Below are 20,366 nucleotides of genomic sequence, written 5' to 3'. Positions count from 1 at the left end.
GACATTACCAAAGTTCTCTTTTTTAAATATTTCCTTTTTTGCAAATTCTTATTTGCAGCTTAGAAAAAATAAATTTTCTGCAACAATCCATTGAGTTCATGCAGATTGAATCTTAATATTAAAATATATTCCTATACTTATACCAGCTCTTTAAAATGTTTATTTTTAAGTAATAGAAACTTTCTCAACTATGTCAAACATGTAAGTCTAGAAGAATTAATCCTAGGAAATACTTAGTGATCAAATGACTAAAGGAAAAGGCAATAGGTACCCTCACCCAAGCTCTATCCTGGGTCTTCTTTTCTCCCTATATCCTATCTCACTTAGTGACCTCATCAGCTCCTATGACTTCAATCATCACCTCTACACAAATGACTCTAAGATCTTTAGTTCTAGACCTAGTGTCTCACCTGAGCTTCCGTCCTGCCACACCAATTGCCTTTTGGACATCTTGAACTAGCTGTGCTGTGGACGTCTCATAGACAACATGGCCAAAACAGAGCTCATAATGAGGGCAAGAACTGTGTTTCTGCATTTTTTTTTATCCTTAATGCTAGCCAGAGAGGCTAGCACATAAGCATTTAATAAATGCTTACAGACAGACTCAACAATGTTAAATCTATAGGTATGAAATCCTTTCTGCATAATACTACAAATTTATTGCCCATATCTGTGTGCTCATTTATCTCATTAAATGTATACCAATTCTTTTAAAACCCAAAGAACAAGATTGTTTTCCATTTCCTAAACACTTACTTTTAATTAAGTACAAAAAGCATCTAGTAAGTGCCTATTAAGTCCAAGACATGGTGATAAGTGCTGAAACAAATATCTTTCATATTCACGCAAATAAAGAAGAAAGATTTTAGATAATGAATATCTTAGTATTATTTCATATAATCCAAAGATTATTCTGAGATTTCATTTATTCTAATGGGGTGAAATGGAACCCATGGGCAGAAGTTACAGAGAAGCAGATATGAGGAAATTATTCTAATAATTGTCATTGTCTGATAATGGAAAGGGTTGCCCTGTGAGACTCTCTTTCCCAAGTAGGGATGGAATGAGATTGCCTGTCAAGTATGGAGGGATAGTTTGAACTAGCTAACCTCTTGGATTCCTTTTAAGTAAAAAATTAGAATAATAAAAAGAAACCACTTACCATCCTGTTTTCATTTTCTATCTTAACGCTAGCTTCTAGTGGCTTTGGGTCCTTAGCTGCAAAGATGATTTATAATGTTCATGCATTTTCATTTTATTCAATTATAAAAACATAATACAAAATCATTTATACTCCACAAAATATTTACTTTTAAAGTGAGTGACCTATGGTTTTGTGAAATGCATTAGTTTTAATTAGAATATATAACATTTCAATTAATTAGTTACCTTGTCTTGAATATTTCTTAATATTTAATGCTTGTTTTTGTTTCTCTTGAAATTCAATATGCAGTTTAATTTCTACAACCTAAGAGAAGAAAAACAGAAACTGAAACAAGACACTATAGGTTTTAAAAATCAAATATAGCAATATACTAAGCTGAAAAAGCAAGGGTTTACCTGTTCAATATTAGACCAGAAGTACTCAATTTCCCTAGCAATTGACGCAGCGATACGTCTTAATTTGTTCTGTTCCTCTTTTTTGTTTCTCATTTCATTGAGTTTCTTTTCTTCAAGGTAACGAGCCACAGTTCTTACCATCTAATAAAAATCATTATATTCAGAATAAAACTCACCAAAAATACAATCCATGCTAATATCAGAGCTTTTCTTTACTAACCAAGTACATGTGTTCTGCTAGATAGAATTTTAAAGCATTAGTTCAATTAAAATTTTCATCTTTAATAAGTATTTACTACCCTTCTTTAACACTTTAAGAAAAAAGAGTCATTAAAAATTCCACAGGAAAGTAAATATTCTACTGGATAATTACTTACTGTTATAGGCAAATGTAAATTATCTTAAATTTTTAAAAAATGGTCAAAATGAAATTAATCAATATAAACCACAATAATCAGACACCTTTCTATTTAAAATATTTTGGACTTTCATTTTCAGGAATCTAATTTTAAAGCAATGAGAATCAAGTCATCTAATGGCCTTACTCTACCAAAAAACTTAATTAAACTGCATTTTGCCCATAAGGGAAATGTTAATAGGAAATATTTACTTGTATTAAACTGATTCCAAATGGAAGAAGTCATTTTAGGAATTGAGAAAGGGAAAAGTGATCAATACATCTAACCACATTTGCATGAGAAAACTCAATTGAAAGGGAAAACTGAACCACTGTATGCAGTATATGCTTAAAGAAAAACAAAAATGAAAAGTATAAATCTTTATAGTAAGTAATTAAAGGAATTTTATTCCCAAAAGAATTTAGGAAATCATAGAATCTCAGAATTGTAAAGAACCGCAAGGTCATCATATCAAAGCCAAACCTCAACAAAAATCCCATGTGCAACATACACTTGGTGAGACTCAGCCAGTTTATACTTGAAAGTCTCTAATGAAGGGGAAACCATCCATCACCACCTTAGGCAGCAGTCTACTCCATTTGGGAATAGATCTCATTGTTAGGACATTTTTCTTGACATCAATGCCCACACTTGTCCCTCTTTAGCTTCTATCAAGCACTGCTGGTTCTGCCCTCCAGAGCCCAGCAGAACTAGGCTGATTCTTCCCTTCCAGGTGATGGCCCTTCAGATGCCAAAAGCTATTATATCCCTCCTGAGTTTTCTCTTCTCCAGGCTAAATTCCTTCAACAAGACCCTCCTATGTCATGTAAAGTGATTCTTTCCCAAAGAATCATCTACAGAGAACATTAACTTAAACATGAACTGCTGCATTTAAATATTTATAGAAACAACTACTTCACAGTAAGGCTGAGATGCAAAGAAATTAAAAATAGAAGTATTCCCAGCACTACTGCCAACTGAAAGATAAAATAAGTTAAATTAAGGACTCATTAAGAATATAATTTGAAATAACTATAAACTAATAAAAAACTAATAAAAATGCAACTGAGACACATAGCCAAAATATATCTTTTTTGTAAAATGGGGTAGCCCTTACTGGTAGATATTCCAAGGAAATAATATCATCTACTCCTACCTCTTCCAGGAGCCTCGTAAATTAATTCTCTCTCTTTAAATCTTCCCTTTCTTCCCCTCCAACAGTCCTTTCATTTCTGCCTACAAATGGTATCAGGTCTCCTTCATCCCCAGACCTTTCCAGAAACTCTGCTGCTTCTTCGGTCTGACATCTCTCTCTCTTTCCCTTCCCCTACAAACTCCCAGACTGTCTGTCTACACTGCTTCACACAATTCTTCAAATTCCTTCCTTAACCGTTATCAATCTAGATTTTACCCGCCCCCCCAAACCATTCTACTGAAACTACTCTCAAAGATTGATGGCCTCCTAATTACAAAACCTTTCTTAAAATCAAAATCCTCCTTGGAGAAGCATCCTGGCTTAATAGATAGAGATGGAGAGATGGGAGTTAGACAAAAATAAAGTCAGATAGGTTGAGAACTGGCTTGGACGGCTGGACTCAAAGGGCAATTGTAAACAGTTCAATGGGGGCATGGCAGGAGGTCTCTCTGGTGGGGTGCTCCTCAGGCATCTGTCTCTTGCCTCGTGCTATTTAACATTTTTATCAATGATTAAATAAAGACATAGATGGTATGCTTGTCAGATCTGCAGGTGACACAAAGCTGAGAAAGAGGTTAACGTGGCAGATCATAGTCAGAATCCCAAAGGATCTTGCCAGGCTATAATACTGGGCTGAATCTACCAAGATAAAATGCAACAGGGACAAATGTGAAGTCTTCCCCTTGGGTACAAAACGATCTGCTTTACAGGTATAAGATGGGGGAAACGTCATAGCTGTGTTCAAGTACTGGAGTGATTGTCATGTGGAAGAGGAATCAGACTGCTTTCTTCTGCCCCCAGAGGGAAGGACAGGGCCAATGGGTAGAAGCCATAAAGAGGTGGATTTAGGCTTGATGCCCAGAAAAACTTGCTAACGGAGCCACCCAGAGCTGGAATGGGCTGCCTCCAGAGGCAGTGGGGTCCCATGGGGAGGGTTCCTTTTGTGGATGGCCTCTGCCAGATCTCAAAGTTCTGTGATTCTAACAGCTGGCAAAGGAGCTAGGCAGACACAGGGTCAAGGTCTACCTCTTACCATCCTGGCTGTATGAACCTATACAAGTCACGGACAATCCTCAAAAATTCTAGGTGACAGACACCACACCAGCCTGTGTAAGTGGAGGGAGAGTCCTCACCGGGAGTTCCTTAAACCAAAGAAATCCCTGCTTGTAAGTTCTCTGCAGCCCATTCAGGCCTCTGCAGGAGTGCTCCCTCTGCCTCAGCTCCCCACCTCTGGGCCTATCAGTCTTCCTCTTCCAGCCCCACTATACAAAGGGATTCCGTGGACTATCGGGCCTACATCTCCTGGCTCTGCTCTCTGCACCCAGGGCTGTTTGTGCTACATACATGACCTTGGTTTCACACAGACATATATGTATGTGAATATCTGTATATGCATATGTATGTATGATATATACAAACCAAGTTCACAGACCCTGCTCTCTACCCTCTCTGTGACCTCATCATTTCTCACAGGTGCTGCTGCATCTCTAAGCAGATGATTTCCAATTACAGATCTTGTCCTCTGCCTGCCTACTGGACTTATCTACTCAGATATTCCATAGTCACTAAGCAGCTAGGTAGTAGATACAGTACTAGACCTGGAGTCAGGAAGACAAATTAAAATCCAACCTTGAATACTTACTAGCTGTGTGACCTTGTACCAGTCACTTATCCTGTTTGCCTCAGTTTCCTCAAATGTAAAATAGGGATAATAATAGCCCCTACCTTCCAGGGTTGTTATGAGGATCAAATGAGATAATATTTGTAAAGCATTTAGCACAGTGCCTGGCACTGAGTAGATGCCATATAAATGCTATTATTATCATCATCATACAAATAACTATAATGTGAAGGGAAAGATAGGAATTGTCATGAAAGAGGCATAAACAAAATGCTATCAGGCATCACCTGGACAGAGCAGTAGGGCAAGGCGCCCCTAAACAGAGAAGGCAGGGTATGGGAAATGGTCTAGAAAAGGAGAATGAGATTCCAAGGTAGGTGATGCCCCAGAGAGGGCAGTGCCGAGGAGGAGAGCATGCAGCAGGGATGCAGTATGGGAGAAGGCAATGCAGAGAAAAGCAGAGAACAGCAAAGGCAGCAGTGCGCCCCAGCTGAGATGACATGACACAAATCTGTGGCAGGATTTTCCAGAGCTGCTGCCCTAAGCAGCAAGTAGAACACCTCATGCCACTCTACAGAAACTCCAACTGGAGAGAAGCAGTGACCCCAAAGCTGGGAGATAAACAAAGTACCTTCTTGGCTGCCGCCATTTTCCATCTTCTCTCTTGAGCAAAGTCTGTCGCCATCCACTGCATCTCTTCAAGGAGATAATCCCAGTGAGACTTGGGACGCGGCGCCTCCTGAAGTTTCGGCAGACGTCGGAGAGACCACAAGCCCTCCTTTCTCAACTCTGCAATTCGCTGATGGGTGTTGTTTTCCTAAAACACAGAATCACAGAATTTTCTATGTTGGAAGAGACCTTAGCTGTCATCTGGTCCAATTCAAACCTGAAAAAGAATATTTATGTCAATGTAGACATTGATTTTACCTGGTTACATGCCTGTAACAGGGGCTCTGTTTTTCTTTTGTTCTTAATTGGGAAGGTGTGGGGGAGGGAAAATGGATTTTTGCTGATTGAAAAATTAGATATAATTCTTTTTTTTTTTTTAAAGGGGACACTCTATAATATACCCAACAAACCCTCCTCTGGCCTTTTCTTAAAATACCAAATGGTGGAGGACCCCCTCCCCCCACCCAGCCTCCCAAGAGCCCATTCCATTTTGGGGAAGCTCTAACTCTTGGGAAGGTTTTCCCTCCATCCAGCCTAGATCTGCCACTCTTACAACTTCCATCTAGTTCTCCTGGTTCTCCTTTGGAGGCCACACAGAACAAGCCTGGTTCCTCTTTCACGTGATAGCCTTACAAATACTTTAAAACAACCATCACGTCTCCTAGGATTCTTCTCTTCAGGCTAAACACACCCAGTTCTTTCACCCTGTCTTCCTACAGCATGGATTGGAGGGCTGCCATTGTTCTGTGGTCCTTATCTGGATGCTTTCCAGATTATCGATATCTTTCTTAAAATATATTCCCTAGAAAGGAACACTACAGATACGGTGTGACCAGGGTAAAAACCAAGACAAAGAAATTACTCATGGAAATTATGCCCAAGATCATATTAGTTATATTGCCTACAATGTCATTCTATTGACTCATATTGAGCTTAAAAGTCTACCCAAATGCCTGATCTTCTTCAGACAAATGAAGTCTAACTATGCCTTCATTCTTCTTGTACTTGTGATAGGAATTCTTTTAGCCCAAGTATAAGGCTTTGCATTTATCCCTACTAAGTTTCATTTTACTCAATCATGTCCACTGTTCTAACTTGTCCAGGTGTTTTAGAGTGGTAGCCAGTGTCAGAGGAAAGAAGGGGGTAGATACCAGACATGTTATGAAGGGAGAAATAATAAGACTTGGTGACTATTTGGATGTGGGGGTTGGGAGTATGGAGGAGACAATGACACTCAGACTGTGAGCCTGGGGAACTGGGGAGAAGGGGGTATCTTCAACTGTAATAGGGAAGACAGAGAAAGGATGGTTTGGGGGAAAGATAATGAGTTCAGTTTTGGACATGCTAAGTATAAGATGGCTATGAGACATATTATTTAAGATATCCAATAGACAGCTGGAGGTGGGAACCTGGAAGTTAGGAGAGAGGTTAGGGCTGGACAAACAGATCTATGAATCCTTTGCAGAGATATTATCATTGAAGCTATTATAGCTGATGATATCTCTAAGTGAAATACATAGTACAGATGGAGAAGAGAAAAGGCCCAGGACAGAGCATGGGGGGACATTCACAGTTAACAGGAGTGACCTAGATGACAACCAACAAAGGAGGCCGGAGGAAGAAAACTTCAAGAGCAGGGTCACAAAAACCGAGGAGGAAGAGGGTATAAAGAAGAGAATGATCAACAGAGCCAAAGGCTGCAAAGAGGTCAAGAAGGATCAGGGCTGGGGAAAGGCCATTAGGGATCACTGGCAACTTTAGGAAGATGAGGTTAGAAGCTAGACTGCAGAGAGTTAGGAAGAAAGGAAGAGAAAAGGAAGTGGAAATACTGGGAGCAGACAGCTTTCTCAAGTTTAGTCATGTAAGGGAAGAGAGATACAGGATGACAGCCAGCAAGGATGGATGAGTCAAAGGTAGGATTTATGAGGATAGAAGTAGGGAAATAATTAGAAGACAGGGAGAAACTGAAAACAAGTGGGAGAATGGGGATGATGCAGGGGGCAATTTGTTGGAGAACACAGGATGGAATGTGATCATTTGTGCATGTCAAGGGGTTTGCTTTGGCAAGAAGAAGCCACCTTTTCATGTGAGACAGGGGTGAAGAAACAGAGAGGAAGGGAAGGCGTCAGCATGAGTTCTATACCTGTTAGGCCTTAATAAATGTGTCATGTGTAGATGATTAATTGAAAGAAAAACAAACCACATAATGTCAAGCCCAGATCTCACTGGCAGTCCACTGGAGACCAAGATAACACAGAACCATTAATGACCACTTTTTAGGTCCAACCTTTCCAGATCCATATAAATGTACTATTGTAGAATCCATTTCACTTCATCTTTCCCACAAAAGTAGTATGAGATACTTTATCAAATGGTTTTCTAGGAGGCAACTGAGTAGTACAATGGATAGAGAACTGGGCCTAGAGTTAAGAAGACTTGAGTTCAAATCAAGCCTCAGGCACCTATTAGCTGTGTAACCCTGAGCGAGTCACTTCATTACTGCCCGTCTCCGTTTCCTTATTCGTGAAAAGGGTGATATAAATAGCACCCACCTGGCAGGGTTGTTCTGAGTTTGATTTTTTTTAGTCAAGATCTTTATTGATCTAACTAACAGCAACCATTGGTGAGAGTTTTCCTATGTTTCCAAATACCTGTTGATTTTGAAGAACAATTAAAATAAAAACAAAAGAAAAAACTACAAAACCTATTGAATTATATAGAAGTGCCTAAAGGCCTTGGCTGGCAGCCTCTGATTTCCACCCAGAATAATAATAAAAAGGAAGGGAGTGAGGAAGATGAGTGAGTAAGAAGGTGGTCAGGAGCAGGGGAGGTAGTCTCAGCACAATTTCTGCGGGCCAAAGCTTTTTGATTCAGAATGGCATTGAAAAGAAAGGAGCAAGAGAACAAGGGGATCAAGTGGACTAGGCAAGGGGAACAAACATTTTCTTTATAAAAGATTATTAAAAAGCTTAAAATGAGTACCCAGCATGCAAGTGTGCTTTGGGTTCTCCAAGACACCTTCAAGGCCTACCTCACCCCCTCAGGAAAAGGGTAGCTTTACCAAGGTAGAAACAGATTCCATCTTGAGGTGAAGGAAAGGCACTGGACTGCCAATGCTCAGTGATACTAACAGACACAGGGAATTTAGTCAGTGAGACAGACCATCCATCTCGATCATCTAATCTGAGTTCTCACCTATATATAGGGTGGGGACAGTCCCACAGTTTCTAGTAAATTACACTTGGCACAGGTGGGTTTGTTTTTAAGATCAGGACTAAAGAGGAGGGAGGGAATGTGGAGGCTAGAACGAGCATGCCACACTTGCTTGATTCGTGAAGTCTTCCAAGTAGGGGATACCGAATAATTTCAATTTCGAGAACCAATGCTTTTTCTAACACTGAAGAGGTGACTTCCCTTTCAGGAACCTCACCTGACCAGATGCTTATCAAGCATCTCTCCACCTGCTCCAATGGTTAGGCAGGGAGCAGAGTAAGAATTTAAACATCTAATTTCATCTCAGTCAAATTCCCCAGTCTCCGATTTTCCCTTCTGGCATCCCAGGCATAAAATGTAGTCTGCCAGGTCTGCAGAATTTAAGGAGAGGAGAAGCATAGTAAGATTAACATGAGAACCAAAAGACCTTTTCTATATTTGAGCTTTAATAAAAGGGATCAACTTGGATCAGCCCATAAGAAGTAGTTAATATTCCCCAGAGTGACAAATGAGAAAATAAATAAGCCATGTACCAACAAGATACTTGTAATTTTAGGAGGGGTGTACAACTTTGACTTGACCTCCAGTCTAATGTCAAAATAACCTCAATTCCAAAACAAAAAATATGAACAAAACAGGGACAAGACTCAAGTCCCTGGGAACTGGGGCCCCTCTTCTCTTGGTTCCAAGTCGATCTTCATGTAGGGAAAATGAAAAGCTACACGTTACAGGGATGGTCAAAACCCCTCTAAGTCCAACAATCCAAACAGATTCCTAAGAATGAAGCACTCATTTCAAATAAATCCCTTTTGCCCCTCCATAAATGTGATTGGATTATGCAGATTAACAAAGTGTCTGCCAACTGCCCACAGACTTCTGGTCCAGAGATGTGCAAAGTGGGGAAAACTGAAGCAGTGAGAAGGGAGCAGGAGAAGCACTTCATTTTGTAGGATAATTGCCAAGGTAAGGGAAGGTTCTAATTCCAATTCCTAACCTTCTGTCTATATATACTCCTTCTAATTGTTCTTAGAGTAATAAAGTTGTTAAAAGTTACAAATATTATCTTGCCATGTAGAAATGTAAACAGTTTAACCTTATTGAATTTCTTATGTTTTCTTGTTCTTTCTTTTTTACCTTTTTATGTTTCCCTTGAGTCTTGTATTTGGAAGTCAGAACTTTTATTCAGCTTTGGTCTTTTAATTAGAAATGCCTGAAAGTCCTCTAGTTCCTTAAATATCCATTTTTTCCTTTAAAAATATATTCAGTTTTGCTGGGTAGGTGATTCTTGATTGCAATCCTAACTCCTTTGCCTTCTGTTATATCATATTTCAAGCCCTCTGGTTCTTTAATGTGGAAGCTGACAAATCATGTGTAATCCTGACCCATAGCTCCACAATATTTGAATTGTTTCTTTTTGGTTGCTTTCAATACTTTCTCCTGGATCTGTGAGCTCTGGAATTTGTCTGTGATGTTCCTGGGAATTTTCATTTTGGGATCCCTTTCAGGCAATGATGAGTGTATTCTTTCAATTTCTGTTCTGCTCTCTGATTCTATCAGGGCAGGGTTTTTTTTTTGATAATTTCTTGAAAGATGTTGTCTAGGATATTTTTTATCATGGCTTTTAGATAGTCCAAAAATTATTACATTATGTCTCTTGGATCTATTTTCTGTGTCAGTTGTTTTTCCAATGAGAAATTTCACATTTTCTTCTATTTTTTTAACTTTTTTTTGTTTTTTTTTACTTTTTATTTTGTTTTTCCCATATCTTGAGATCTCATACAATCATTAGTTTTCAATTGCTCAATTCTAATTTTTAAGGAATTCTATTCTTCAGTGAGCTTTTGTATTTCCTTTTCCATTTGTCCAATTCTATTTTTTTAGGGAGTTGTCTTCCTCAGTAAATTTTTGTATATTTTTTTCCATGCCATGGATTCTTTTTAATGATTCTCTTGCATTACTCTCATTTCTTTTCCCAATTTTTCTTCTACTTCTTTAATTTGCTTTTCTAAATCCTGTTCAAGCTCTTCCAGGAATTATTTTTGGGCCTGAGACCAATTAATTTTTCTTTGAGGTTTTACATGTAGCTACTTTGATACTATTGTCTTCTTTTACTTTTATGCCTTGATCCTCCCTATCACCATAATAATTTTCTATAGTCACACTCTTCTTTTTGCTTTTGCTCATTTCTTTCTGTCTCTTTTTGTGATTTGGTGCTTTTATGTGAGACTTGGGCTCTGGTCCTGCACTGTCCCCAGCTTTTTGTTCTGGGGCTGTGGATCTTACTGCTAGCTTTCACTGGGTTTCAGGGCTTACCTGCTTGCTTTTTCTGGAGGGTAGGCTTTTCTTCTGGTTTGTACTGGGGAGTGGGGCCTCTCTTTGGCCACCCTGGGTGTGGTGTTAAGCTTCTGGCTTCTGGGGTGCTATAGAAATGGGGTCTCTCTGCTGGTAGGCCCAGGGGTGGGGCTTCACTACTGGTCAGCAATGGGGTCAAGGCCTCACTAATGGCTTGTGCTGGTAGTGGGGTTGCTGGGGCAGGGCTTTGCTGTGCTGCATAGACTGCTCATTGGGGGCTGTTAGTTTGCAGAAGGGTAGGGCCTCACTAGTTGACTGCCCCAGGCTTGAAGCCTTGCTGCAGATCCCCTGCTGTGAGGCTGGCTTCTGCTACTGCCCTTGGATCTTGCTCTCCTCCCATTCCAGTGAGACACACCTTGCCCACAATGCTAGTACGCTGCTCCTAGATTACTTCTGAGGTGGTTTTCTCGTTATTTGGAAGGTAATTTGGAAGGGCTTCAGAGGGTTCCTAACTTACTCCGCCACCTTGGCACCAGAAGTCCTTAACATTCTTAATAGTAATCCAAAGTTGCAGAATCCAAGAATTTCAAAGTTAAAAATACCTTCACCGCATTTACTGCAATCTATACCTGAAATTAGCTGACAAGTGATCATATAGCCTGTAGTTGGAGACTCCAAAGAAGGTAAACCCCTCCCATTCAAGGCAGCCCATTCCACTTTAAGACAGTTCTAATTATTGGGAAGCTTTGGGGGGGAGCGGGGGCAGGATGGAGTTTCCCCATAGATCTACCATAAAGAACCCAAAGTTTCAGTTCTCAAAAGAGGAAACAATGGTGAATGGTGAATACAGGAGGAAATAGTATCAGCAGAAAATTCTGAGGTCAAGAGCTCAAGTCTGGTCCCATCACTAAGTCTCTGGGTGAATCTGGATGGGCCACAAGGCCTTCCTGGGCCTGAAAGACCTCTAGCTGTGACATTCCATAATGCTATGAATCAGTTACCAATCAAACACAGGGACAATCTAAATAATGCCTAGAAAGGGAGTTAGATAGAAGCCTGGACAACTGGCCTCTAGCTTCAGTTCCTCCACTAACTAAAGGGGTGGCTTTGGGTAAATGACATAAACTCTTGGGGTCCTCTTGTCCCTGCATGTGAGAGGAAGGGAATGGGCTAAAAACCTCTCTGAGGTCTCTTCAAGTTCTCTCACTCTGACATAACCTCAACACTTTACTCACTTATCTTGGGTAACAAGGTTTATCAAGGTTGCCTATGTAAGAACCTGTTTCATTATATATATAAGTAAATTAATTCAGCTAAAAGACTAAAATTATTCAACTCCACTCACTTGTCACCTCACCAAAGCAAGGGATCTAGGAGAGAACCAGGATAAGACTTGCAAAGTTAAAAAGACACCAACAGATCACAATCTGTCCTGCTGGAGGGAAAGGTCACATTATTAGGACCACCATTTCACTGAAGAATGCTGAGGTTGGCACATATTTCTATTGGCTACTTTGATCATGTCATTTCTCTTACTGAGTGTTAGATTCTTTGATGATTAAAAACTGTGTCTCCTACTTATCATGTGCCCTTAAGCACCTCATACACAGCCATTCAACTTGTGGGCCCTAAGCAAATGTTATGTTATTATCATTAATAATACCAACTCATGTTTCTATATCAATTAACTGTTTCTAAAGCAACCTTCTCCCAACAATCTCTATGGCAAATGTACTCATGGTCTGATCTTCCAATCAATTTTAAAAGCTTAATAATTTAAACCTCTTACAAAATCGCTTAAATACAAATGACAAGAAAAATGGTTCTTACCAGTTTTATTTGCTCAGCAAGTTTGTCCTGGGAACTCTCTGGAGGCAGGCCCACTGCATTCTGGGCTGGGGTCTGAACTGTTGGTGCTGTAGCTATGGCTAAGCCTGGGGGCTTAGATACAATAGGGGATAAGGATTTGGTCTCTGGGGAAGTTCTATTTGTCTGCAAAGGATATACAGAAGGTGATGCTGTGCCTGAAGGAGCTGATGGTGGAAGAGATGAGGGAAGCAGAGAATCCGCCAGAAGATGCTGAGAAGCCTGGGCAAAATCTGCAGATGGTTGCAGCAGTGAAATAGTCTGTCCGGGAAACATTTTGTTACTCATGAATATAAGAAGCTTTATTGAAATCAGATAATATTTTAACATTTACATCCTACTAGAAGTTTCAGATCAAGCACTCTCAAGTTATAAATCTGACAATTTAATTTTTTTAAAGTGTTCATAGTTAAAAGTACTTCAACCAAAAAGTCCTGTCCTTTGCAGGTGAACACACAAAAAAAAACCACATAGATGATTATTTAGGTTATCCCATATAACTTAGAACCCCCACAGAGCTGGCTATTAAAAATAACATTCTGTGTGTCTGAAGTAAACGTTTCATTATTAGATTATAATTTGATGCAGTAAAACCAAAATCACTGAATACCTGCTGTTGTACTGTAGCCTGAGATTGAGAGACTTGAGCAGGTGTCTGTCCTGGCATCTGGATGTGCAGTGCTGGCGTAACAGACTGTGGAATGGGTGCTGGGGGCTGGCTGGCTAGAGCGGCAGGGATGGGTACATTGGGTTGCTGGGTCTTCATCAGAATTGGGGGCTGGGGTTGGGGCTGGGTCTCCATCATCTGCTGCTGGGGCTGCTGTGAGATCTGCAGGGTCAATGGGAGGGATGTACCCGGGACACTGGCAGGCTGCAGCCGCCCAGGAAGCTGAGGTGGAGGAGTATGCAGACTTGCAGCATTCTGCACGGGAGGACCTTTGGATGGATCATACTGCTGTTGGTTTTGTTTCTGTCCAGTGAGCTGTGCAGCTTGAGGAGTGGGAGGCATTCCGCCTGCAAACCCAGAAAAAAATCAAATAGCAATTTTAAAATGCCCAAGTTTAATGGAAATTTATGAGAAAATATTAAGCAGGAAAGAAGAAATACTTAAGGATTTTGATACATCGTACCCAAAGATTACATCACTTTGGAAAACCTGTCAAAACTGTATTATATGAGCAGTCATTTAATGTCTCTGTAAAATGGTTGGCCTAAGTGACCTCTACAACTTCTTCCAGCTTTAAAATCTATGAACTATTAGCTATAAATATCACAACAAATAATATGAGTCTTATTGCTCACTTCTTTTAGTGAGTGACTGTTAGAAGTAGTTGGTTTGAAATATTACTGCATTTTGCCTTTATACAACATTTATTTCTTATGAATGCTTAATTTATTTTTGAATTCCAAATTTCATCCTAAATCAACACAATCACAGAATCTTAGAGATGGAGAAGAAACTTAGGGCTTCCAAACTCCAGCAAAATGTCAGAATAATAACGATGCTGATAGCTCCAGATCTTCTGACCTGAGTCAGGTGCCCCGTTATGGGATGGAGGTGACACCTGGAATTTTCAAAAGCTATGGCAATGGAGAATAAGCTCTCACAGGTGCTCCTAAACAGGAATGTCCTTAAGTATGGTCTGGCATCAGATTCTGTGTTTGCTATCTGAGGATCAACCTAGCAAATTTTAGAGAAGCTCAATATCAGAAACTTAGATAAATAATAAATTCTTTTGCTACAGTAAAGTCATAAAATTGTCTTCTGAAGAGGCATATAGGGGTTACAATCTGCACTGCTGGAAGAGATATTCATAGTGATGAAACCAGAGATCTTTTGAAATACTGAAGAGGTTATGTAGGGTGCTCCAAAGGTCTTACGGCAGGTTCCTGCCCTAAGACCTTTGGAACACCCTGTATTTATGTAGTAATTTACAGACTCTGATTAGATACTTCCAATGATGGGAAGCTCATTATCTTATAAAACATCCTGTCCTGTTATTGAACCACTCATACTGAAACAAAATCTTCTTTCTCATAAATTTACACCAGCAAGAATACTGTCAGTTTCTCTCTCTTCCCTTTCCATAGATAAATACGCCTAGTTCATTCAACCATTCTGTATAACCTGGTTTTTCTAGACCTCTCACCATCCTGTTCACTGGCCTCCTCCAAGCACACATTGATTTTTTTAATGTTCCTTAAAATGTAGTGCCTGGTGCTGTAAATTATGCCAAAGACAGTGGGACTCCTGTCTTCCTTGAAATAAACACTATAGGTATCTTAATGCAGCCTACAGCTCCATTGGCATTGGGTTTTATTGTTGTTATTGTTGTTTAGCAGCTATCGCAGTGTTGGCTCATAATGGGTATCTGCCAATGAAATGAAAATACTCAGATCTTTTTCCAAATGAATTGCTAAGTCATAACTTCTCAATCGTGTTTTTGATTGTGACTGTGATACTGATTCTTTGAATCCAAAATCAAGATTTTATACTTGTCTCTGTTAAATTTTATCTTGTTAACTTGGGCCTATTATTTCATTCTATTGAAGTCTTTCTGAATCTTCATTTTGTTATCTAATGTCTTAATTATTCCTGCCAGCTTTGTGTCATATGCAAATTAATTAATAAGTATTCTTTCTATATTTTTATCAACATTAAGGAAAATGGTAAGCAGAACAGGGGCCAAGAATAGAGCCTCCAGAAACTTACCTCATTAATCAATACTCTGTAACTCATGGGTGATTGACCCTGTTACAATTGCACCTACCTAAATTATCACCCATTTCTCCATCTTATCTACAAAATTTTTAATTTCTCAAATGCTTTGCTAAAATCAAGGTCTCTACAGAAGAAAACTAATCATATCAAGACAGTTACACTATCTATAGCGTTCCTTTGATCTACCAATTTAACAACTAATCCAAAAATCTAATAATTTTTCAAAGAAATTAGATTAGTTTGCTGTGATTTGTTCTTAGGGACCCAAAGCAGATTTCTTTTAACCTCTGCTTTTCTAAGCATTCACAAATCATTTGATTGATGGTCCATTAGAGAATTCCACCAGGAATATATGTATTGTTACTGCTCCAAAAACAGCTAAGAATGTCCCTTTTAAATTTTTTTAACATTTTTGGTGAATATTAACTTGATTCAGGCACTGGATTTATTGACATTATTCCTATAAGTCTGTGCCCTTTTGGATTCATCTTTGGTTATATATGCTTCTCCTCACATCTCTCCTGAATGACTTCTTAAAAATCTGAACTCCTTAATTCACTCCATAGATGCTTATCAAGTGTATATTATATGCTAAGTACTGTGTGAATACCTAGATAATAGACAAAAAACACGATCCTATCTTCATACAGTTTAGAATCTAACAGGAGGGATGAGACATTACAGAAATAACTGCAATTACACGGCATAAAATAAAAATGGAATAAGAAAAGTACAAAACGCTATCCATGGTAGTTGAGAAAAGGGGAAAATTATTTCTATCTATAGGATCAGGGAAGGTTCCATGGGGGAGACTGACTTTTAAATGAGCCTTAAGAAGGCAGCTGGAGCTGGAAAAGGGATAATTTAAAACAGAAGAAATAGACTGGAAAAGGGGAGATACTGGAGACAAAAAGATGGTTAGGAAGTTGAAGGAATATTAGTATTCAATGAAAAAAGACTCTGGTCCAAATAAATTTAACAAGCAAATTCTTTCAAACACAGAAGAACCATGTTTACCTATATATGAAAATTATTCTCAAAAATAGAGAAATAAGGCACTTTCATCAAACTCATTTTATGGGACAAATATTGTCCCGATACCCAAATCAAGAAGAGACAAAAAAGAGTGAGAACTATAAACTAATTTCATTAATGAGTATTGGTGAAACATTTAAAATAAAATTTTAGCAAAGAAATTATAGCAATACACAGTTTACGATTCATGACAACTAAATTGGATGCATAACAGAGATGTAAGGATTGTTCAACTCAGAAAAATAATTAGCATAATGACATAAACATCAAAAATGATGCATCAATGATGTAGAAAAATATTTAATAAAATAAGGTATTCATTTGTATAAAAAAAACTTTTAAATTATAATCAAAAGTGCTTAAAACCAAGAGCTAGCATATTTGCAATGGAGAAATACTAAGAGGTTTCCCTTAGCATTTCTATGCAGTAATATGAAGGAGAAAAAAAGGACAAGCTGGTAAGAAAAATTCCATTCAGAATAATTATGAAACGCCTAAAATATCTGCGAATTAACCTAGCTAAACAAATTCAGGACTTTTTTAGATAAAATCTTAAATATCTCCTTGTAGAGATGAAGACTTAAATAACTGGTTCATTGCTCATGGTAGAGCTACAATGATATAAGAAGAATGGTGATACTAAATGAATATGGTGCTATACTAGTCAATTTCCTAAGGGCTTACTTTGAAGAACTAGACAAAATAATGACAAAAATTCATTTGGAAGAACAAAAGTCTGGAATCTCAAGAAGAATAAAGTGGGGGGGGGGGGAAAGAAGAGTGGGAATGAAGGACACAAAGCATTACTAAGCCTCAAACTATATTTTAAAGTAATAATCATTAAAACTCATTGACACTAGTTTCAAAAATAAAAAACTAAATCACTAGAACAGGCTAGGCAAGCAAGCATAGCAACCTAGTGTGAGATAAGCCCATATAAATACTAGAGGAGGAACTTATTTGACAACAACTATTGGGAAAACTAAAAAAGCAGGCTGGTAGAAGTGGTCTTACAACATACACCGCCACAATAAGTTCCAAATGAATATTCAAACTAAATATAAATGGCTACATAATTAAGAAATTAGAAAACAACAGGAGATAACTTTCACAAATTGGGCTAGTAGATCTAAACAATGAATAAAGATCATCACAAAAGACAAAGCAAACAATTGTGTTTACATAAAATTTGGGGGGAAAGTACATGAACAAAATCAATGCAGCTAGATTTTTTTAAGAAACTTGTGTAGAGAAAAAAATCTTTGCATTTATTATATCTGAAAAATCTAATATGTACAGGAAATTGGCACTAATATATAAGATCAGGAGCCATTTTCCAATAGATAAGTCAGTCAACTGTAATTTCTTAAGCTCTTACCATGTGCCAGGCACATTCGTGACTTTTCTTCCAAAGGAGGAAATTCACTAACTCTAGTTTGAAATCAGTATTTGTTACCATATCCAAGTCTGTACATATACCATGAAAGTCCATCACTCAAAACTCTACATATATAATAAATATAACATGCTAAATACTCACACATAAGAATCTGTAGTCAACTAGAAATTCAAATTAGATTCCTAGTCTCACCCACACCAACCTTTCTGGACAGAAAAATATGTACATGACCTTTGGTGACAGGATACCTTGTGCTGTTGGCATTAATTGCTGAAGAGGGACTCCTGAAGTCACAGCTGGATACTGAAAGGCCATCCCATGACAGCCCACATCAATCCGAAGTCTCTTAGGTGAATCTACAATGTTTAAATTCCATTAGTGGCACCATATGAGAGTTGCAGGTTCATTTTTACAAAGCAAATACTGTATTAGAATGTTTTTAATATAAGTGCACAATACCATAATTTCACAGAACACATGCTGCAAACCCAGGAGAGTGTATTTCAATGACATGTACTTTGAGTAACCAAAATGATTCATCAGGAATTATATTACTTCTAACAGATGTTATACCATTTCATTCACAAGAACAATCTGATTTAGTAATGACTCAAACAAGACTTGAAACTATGCCTAGCAAAATTCTGAGAAGTTAAGTACTAGATGATTTAAAAAGGGAAAGTTGTTTAATTCTAGTTTATTGACACCTTGCAAGTTAAAAAGAAATGCACATTGTTCCATACCTGTTTGGGGCATTGTCTGTTGTCTCTTAAATGTTTCAATTTCTAAAGTAGTCACAGTTCCAGCTACTGGTGAACCTGTGTGCATTTGCTATTCAAAAACAAAAATGTTATAGGTTTTAGTATTCATTTAATTGATATGACGCTGAACTTAAATAATGAATCTCTCCACTAATTTGGGTAGTTCCTATGACCAAAAAAAAAAAAAAAAAGGACATCATGACCATGAGGTACCTGCTATCATAATAAATTCCTAAACAAAAGTGATTCTCCATTGATTCTTAATTAGTAAAAGAAAATAAGCAAAACTGATAAGCTTTTTTAGCATGTTTTTCACTAGCTGAAGAGAGAGTAGAATTGTTCTCCACAAGCTCCATCCAGGGCATGTCATGTCCAGACTCATATAGGTGACATCAAATGTATGAATGAATGAGCATTGATTCATTGGTGAAAATATCTGCACATAAAAACTAAGAGTGGGTTCAGTGCTCCTGGGAAAAGCAATAATATACGCTCAGCTGGAAAATGCTCCTAACCCTCCAAATTCCTAAGGAGAAGAGGGTAAGCACAATTTAACTCCATAACATAAGTCAGAAGGCAGCTTAGCTAAACTCTGTGGAACAAGCAAGGTCCCTTCACATGCAAACAAAGCCTCAGTCATTATCAGAAATGTGGAAAGAAAAATCATGAAACCCTAATGGATCCTGGATGTATAATATAAAGGTGCTAGATTGACAAGTTTCTCAAGCATGATTTTTTTTAATGATTCAATATTCCATTTGCAACAAGGACCTGACCCAAGTCAGAATGAGAGAGAAAGATTCTTGTCTCTCATTCTCTTCCTCCTTTCTTCACTTTCTTTCTTTGTCTTTCCCTCCCTCCCCTCTTTCTTTCTCTCTTGCCCTTGGGCAGCATGATGAAGTAAGTCAATGGACTTCTTCTCAGAATCATGCTTATAAATGCATAAAAATAGGATTAAAAAGGAAATCAATCATATTGAAACAGTTATCCAAAAATTTTTTAAAAGCTAAGATCACAGATACAAAGGTAAGAACCCCTATGTTAGAAGCAGTATATTGAAGCAGTTTCATCTGTTATTGTTGCATTCCTTGGGGTGAACTGGCTGCTGCTACACAAAAACTCTGATTTAGCTGTACATTCTCAGCACTGTGTTGACTACAGTACAGAAGCAAAGCAGAGAGCAATGCACTTCTTCAACGTTATTCCCTCTGATAAACTCCTTTCCATGTCTGGTGTAGAAGGACTTTGGTGACAAGAACTTTCTTCTCAGGTCCTTTAGGAGTTGAAGCTATGGTGCCCCCTTCAGCAGTCAGTTACTAGGCTGCCCCTACACAGGGGCTGCTCCCCAGGATACTGGTTGGAATGCTGGCCTGGAAGCATTGCTCTGCCCAAGGCTCTTGGGGTCCGTTCTTGGGATGCCTCCATGAAGAGAGATGGTGGCTAAGGTGTGATAGTTTTATTTGCCTGGCACACACTGCTTCCTGTTCCTCTCTGAGGAGGCCTCACTGCTTCAGCTAGGCAGGCCCTTCTGCCCCATGAGTGGCAGATGGTTGACAGTTGGTGGAGATGACTAGCAACCCCCTTTCACAAGATCTCCTTCTGAAATGATTGCTGTGGGGGCTAGACTAAAAGTAA

General features: G+C 38.6%; 1 protein-coding gene across 1 annotated transcript in view; it reads right to left on the bottom strand.

Annotated features, from left to right (window-relative positions):
- The window catches only part of EP400 (E1A binding protein p400), a 192,368-nt gene that overhangs the window by 64,741 nt on the left and 107,261 nt on the right, over positions 1–20,366 (bottom strand). Inside the window, exons 43-50 of the mRNA XM_069088665.1 lie at positions 18,714–18,801; positions 18,219–18,326; positions 13,425–13,828; positions 12,779–13,075; positions 5,406–5,591; positions 1,561–1,701; positions 1,390–1,468; positions 1,163–1,218 (exon numbers count right to left, since the gene is read on the bottom strand). Coding sequence (XP_068944766.1) covers positions 1,163–1,218; positions 1,390–1,468; positions 1,561–1,701; positions 5,406–5,591; positions 12,779–13,075; positions 13,425–13,828; positions 18,219–18,326; positions 18,714–18,801 — 1,359 coding nt within the window. The remainder of the gene's footprint in view (positions 1–1,162; positions 1,219–1,389; positions 1,469–1,560; positions 1,702–5,405; positions 5,592–12,778; positions 13,076–13,424; positions 13,829–18,218; positions 18,327–18,713; positions 18,802–20,366) is intronic.

Source organism: Petaurus breviceps, unplaced genomic scaffold (assembly GCF_028583685.1).
Source record: "Petaurus breviceps papuanus isolate PSGF00001 unplaced genomic scaffold, PetGlider_PUasm1.0 103, whole genome shotgun sequence".
Classification (NCBI taxonomy): Eukaryota; Metazoa; Chordata; class Mammalia; order Diprotodontia; family Petauridae; genus Petaurus; species Petaurus breviceps.
Note: the sequence above shows the minus strand (reverse complement) of the source record. Positions and strands in the feature narration are given on the sequence as shown.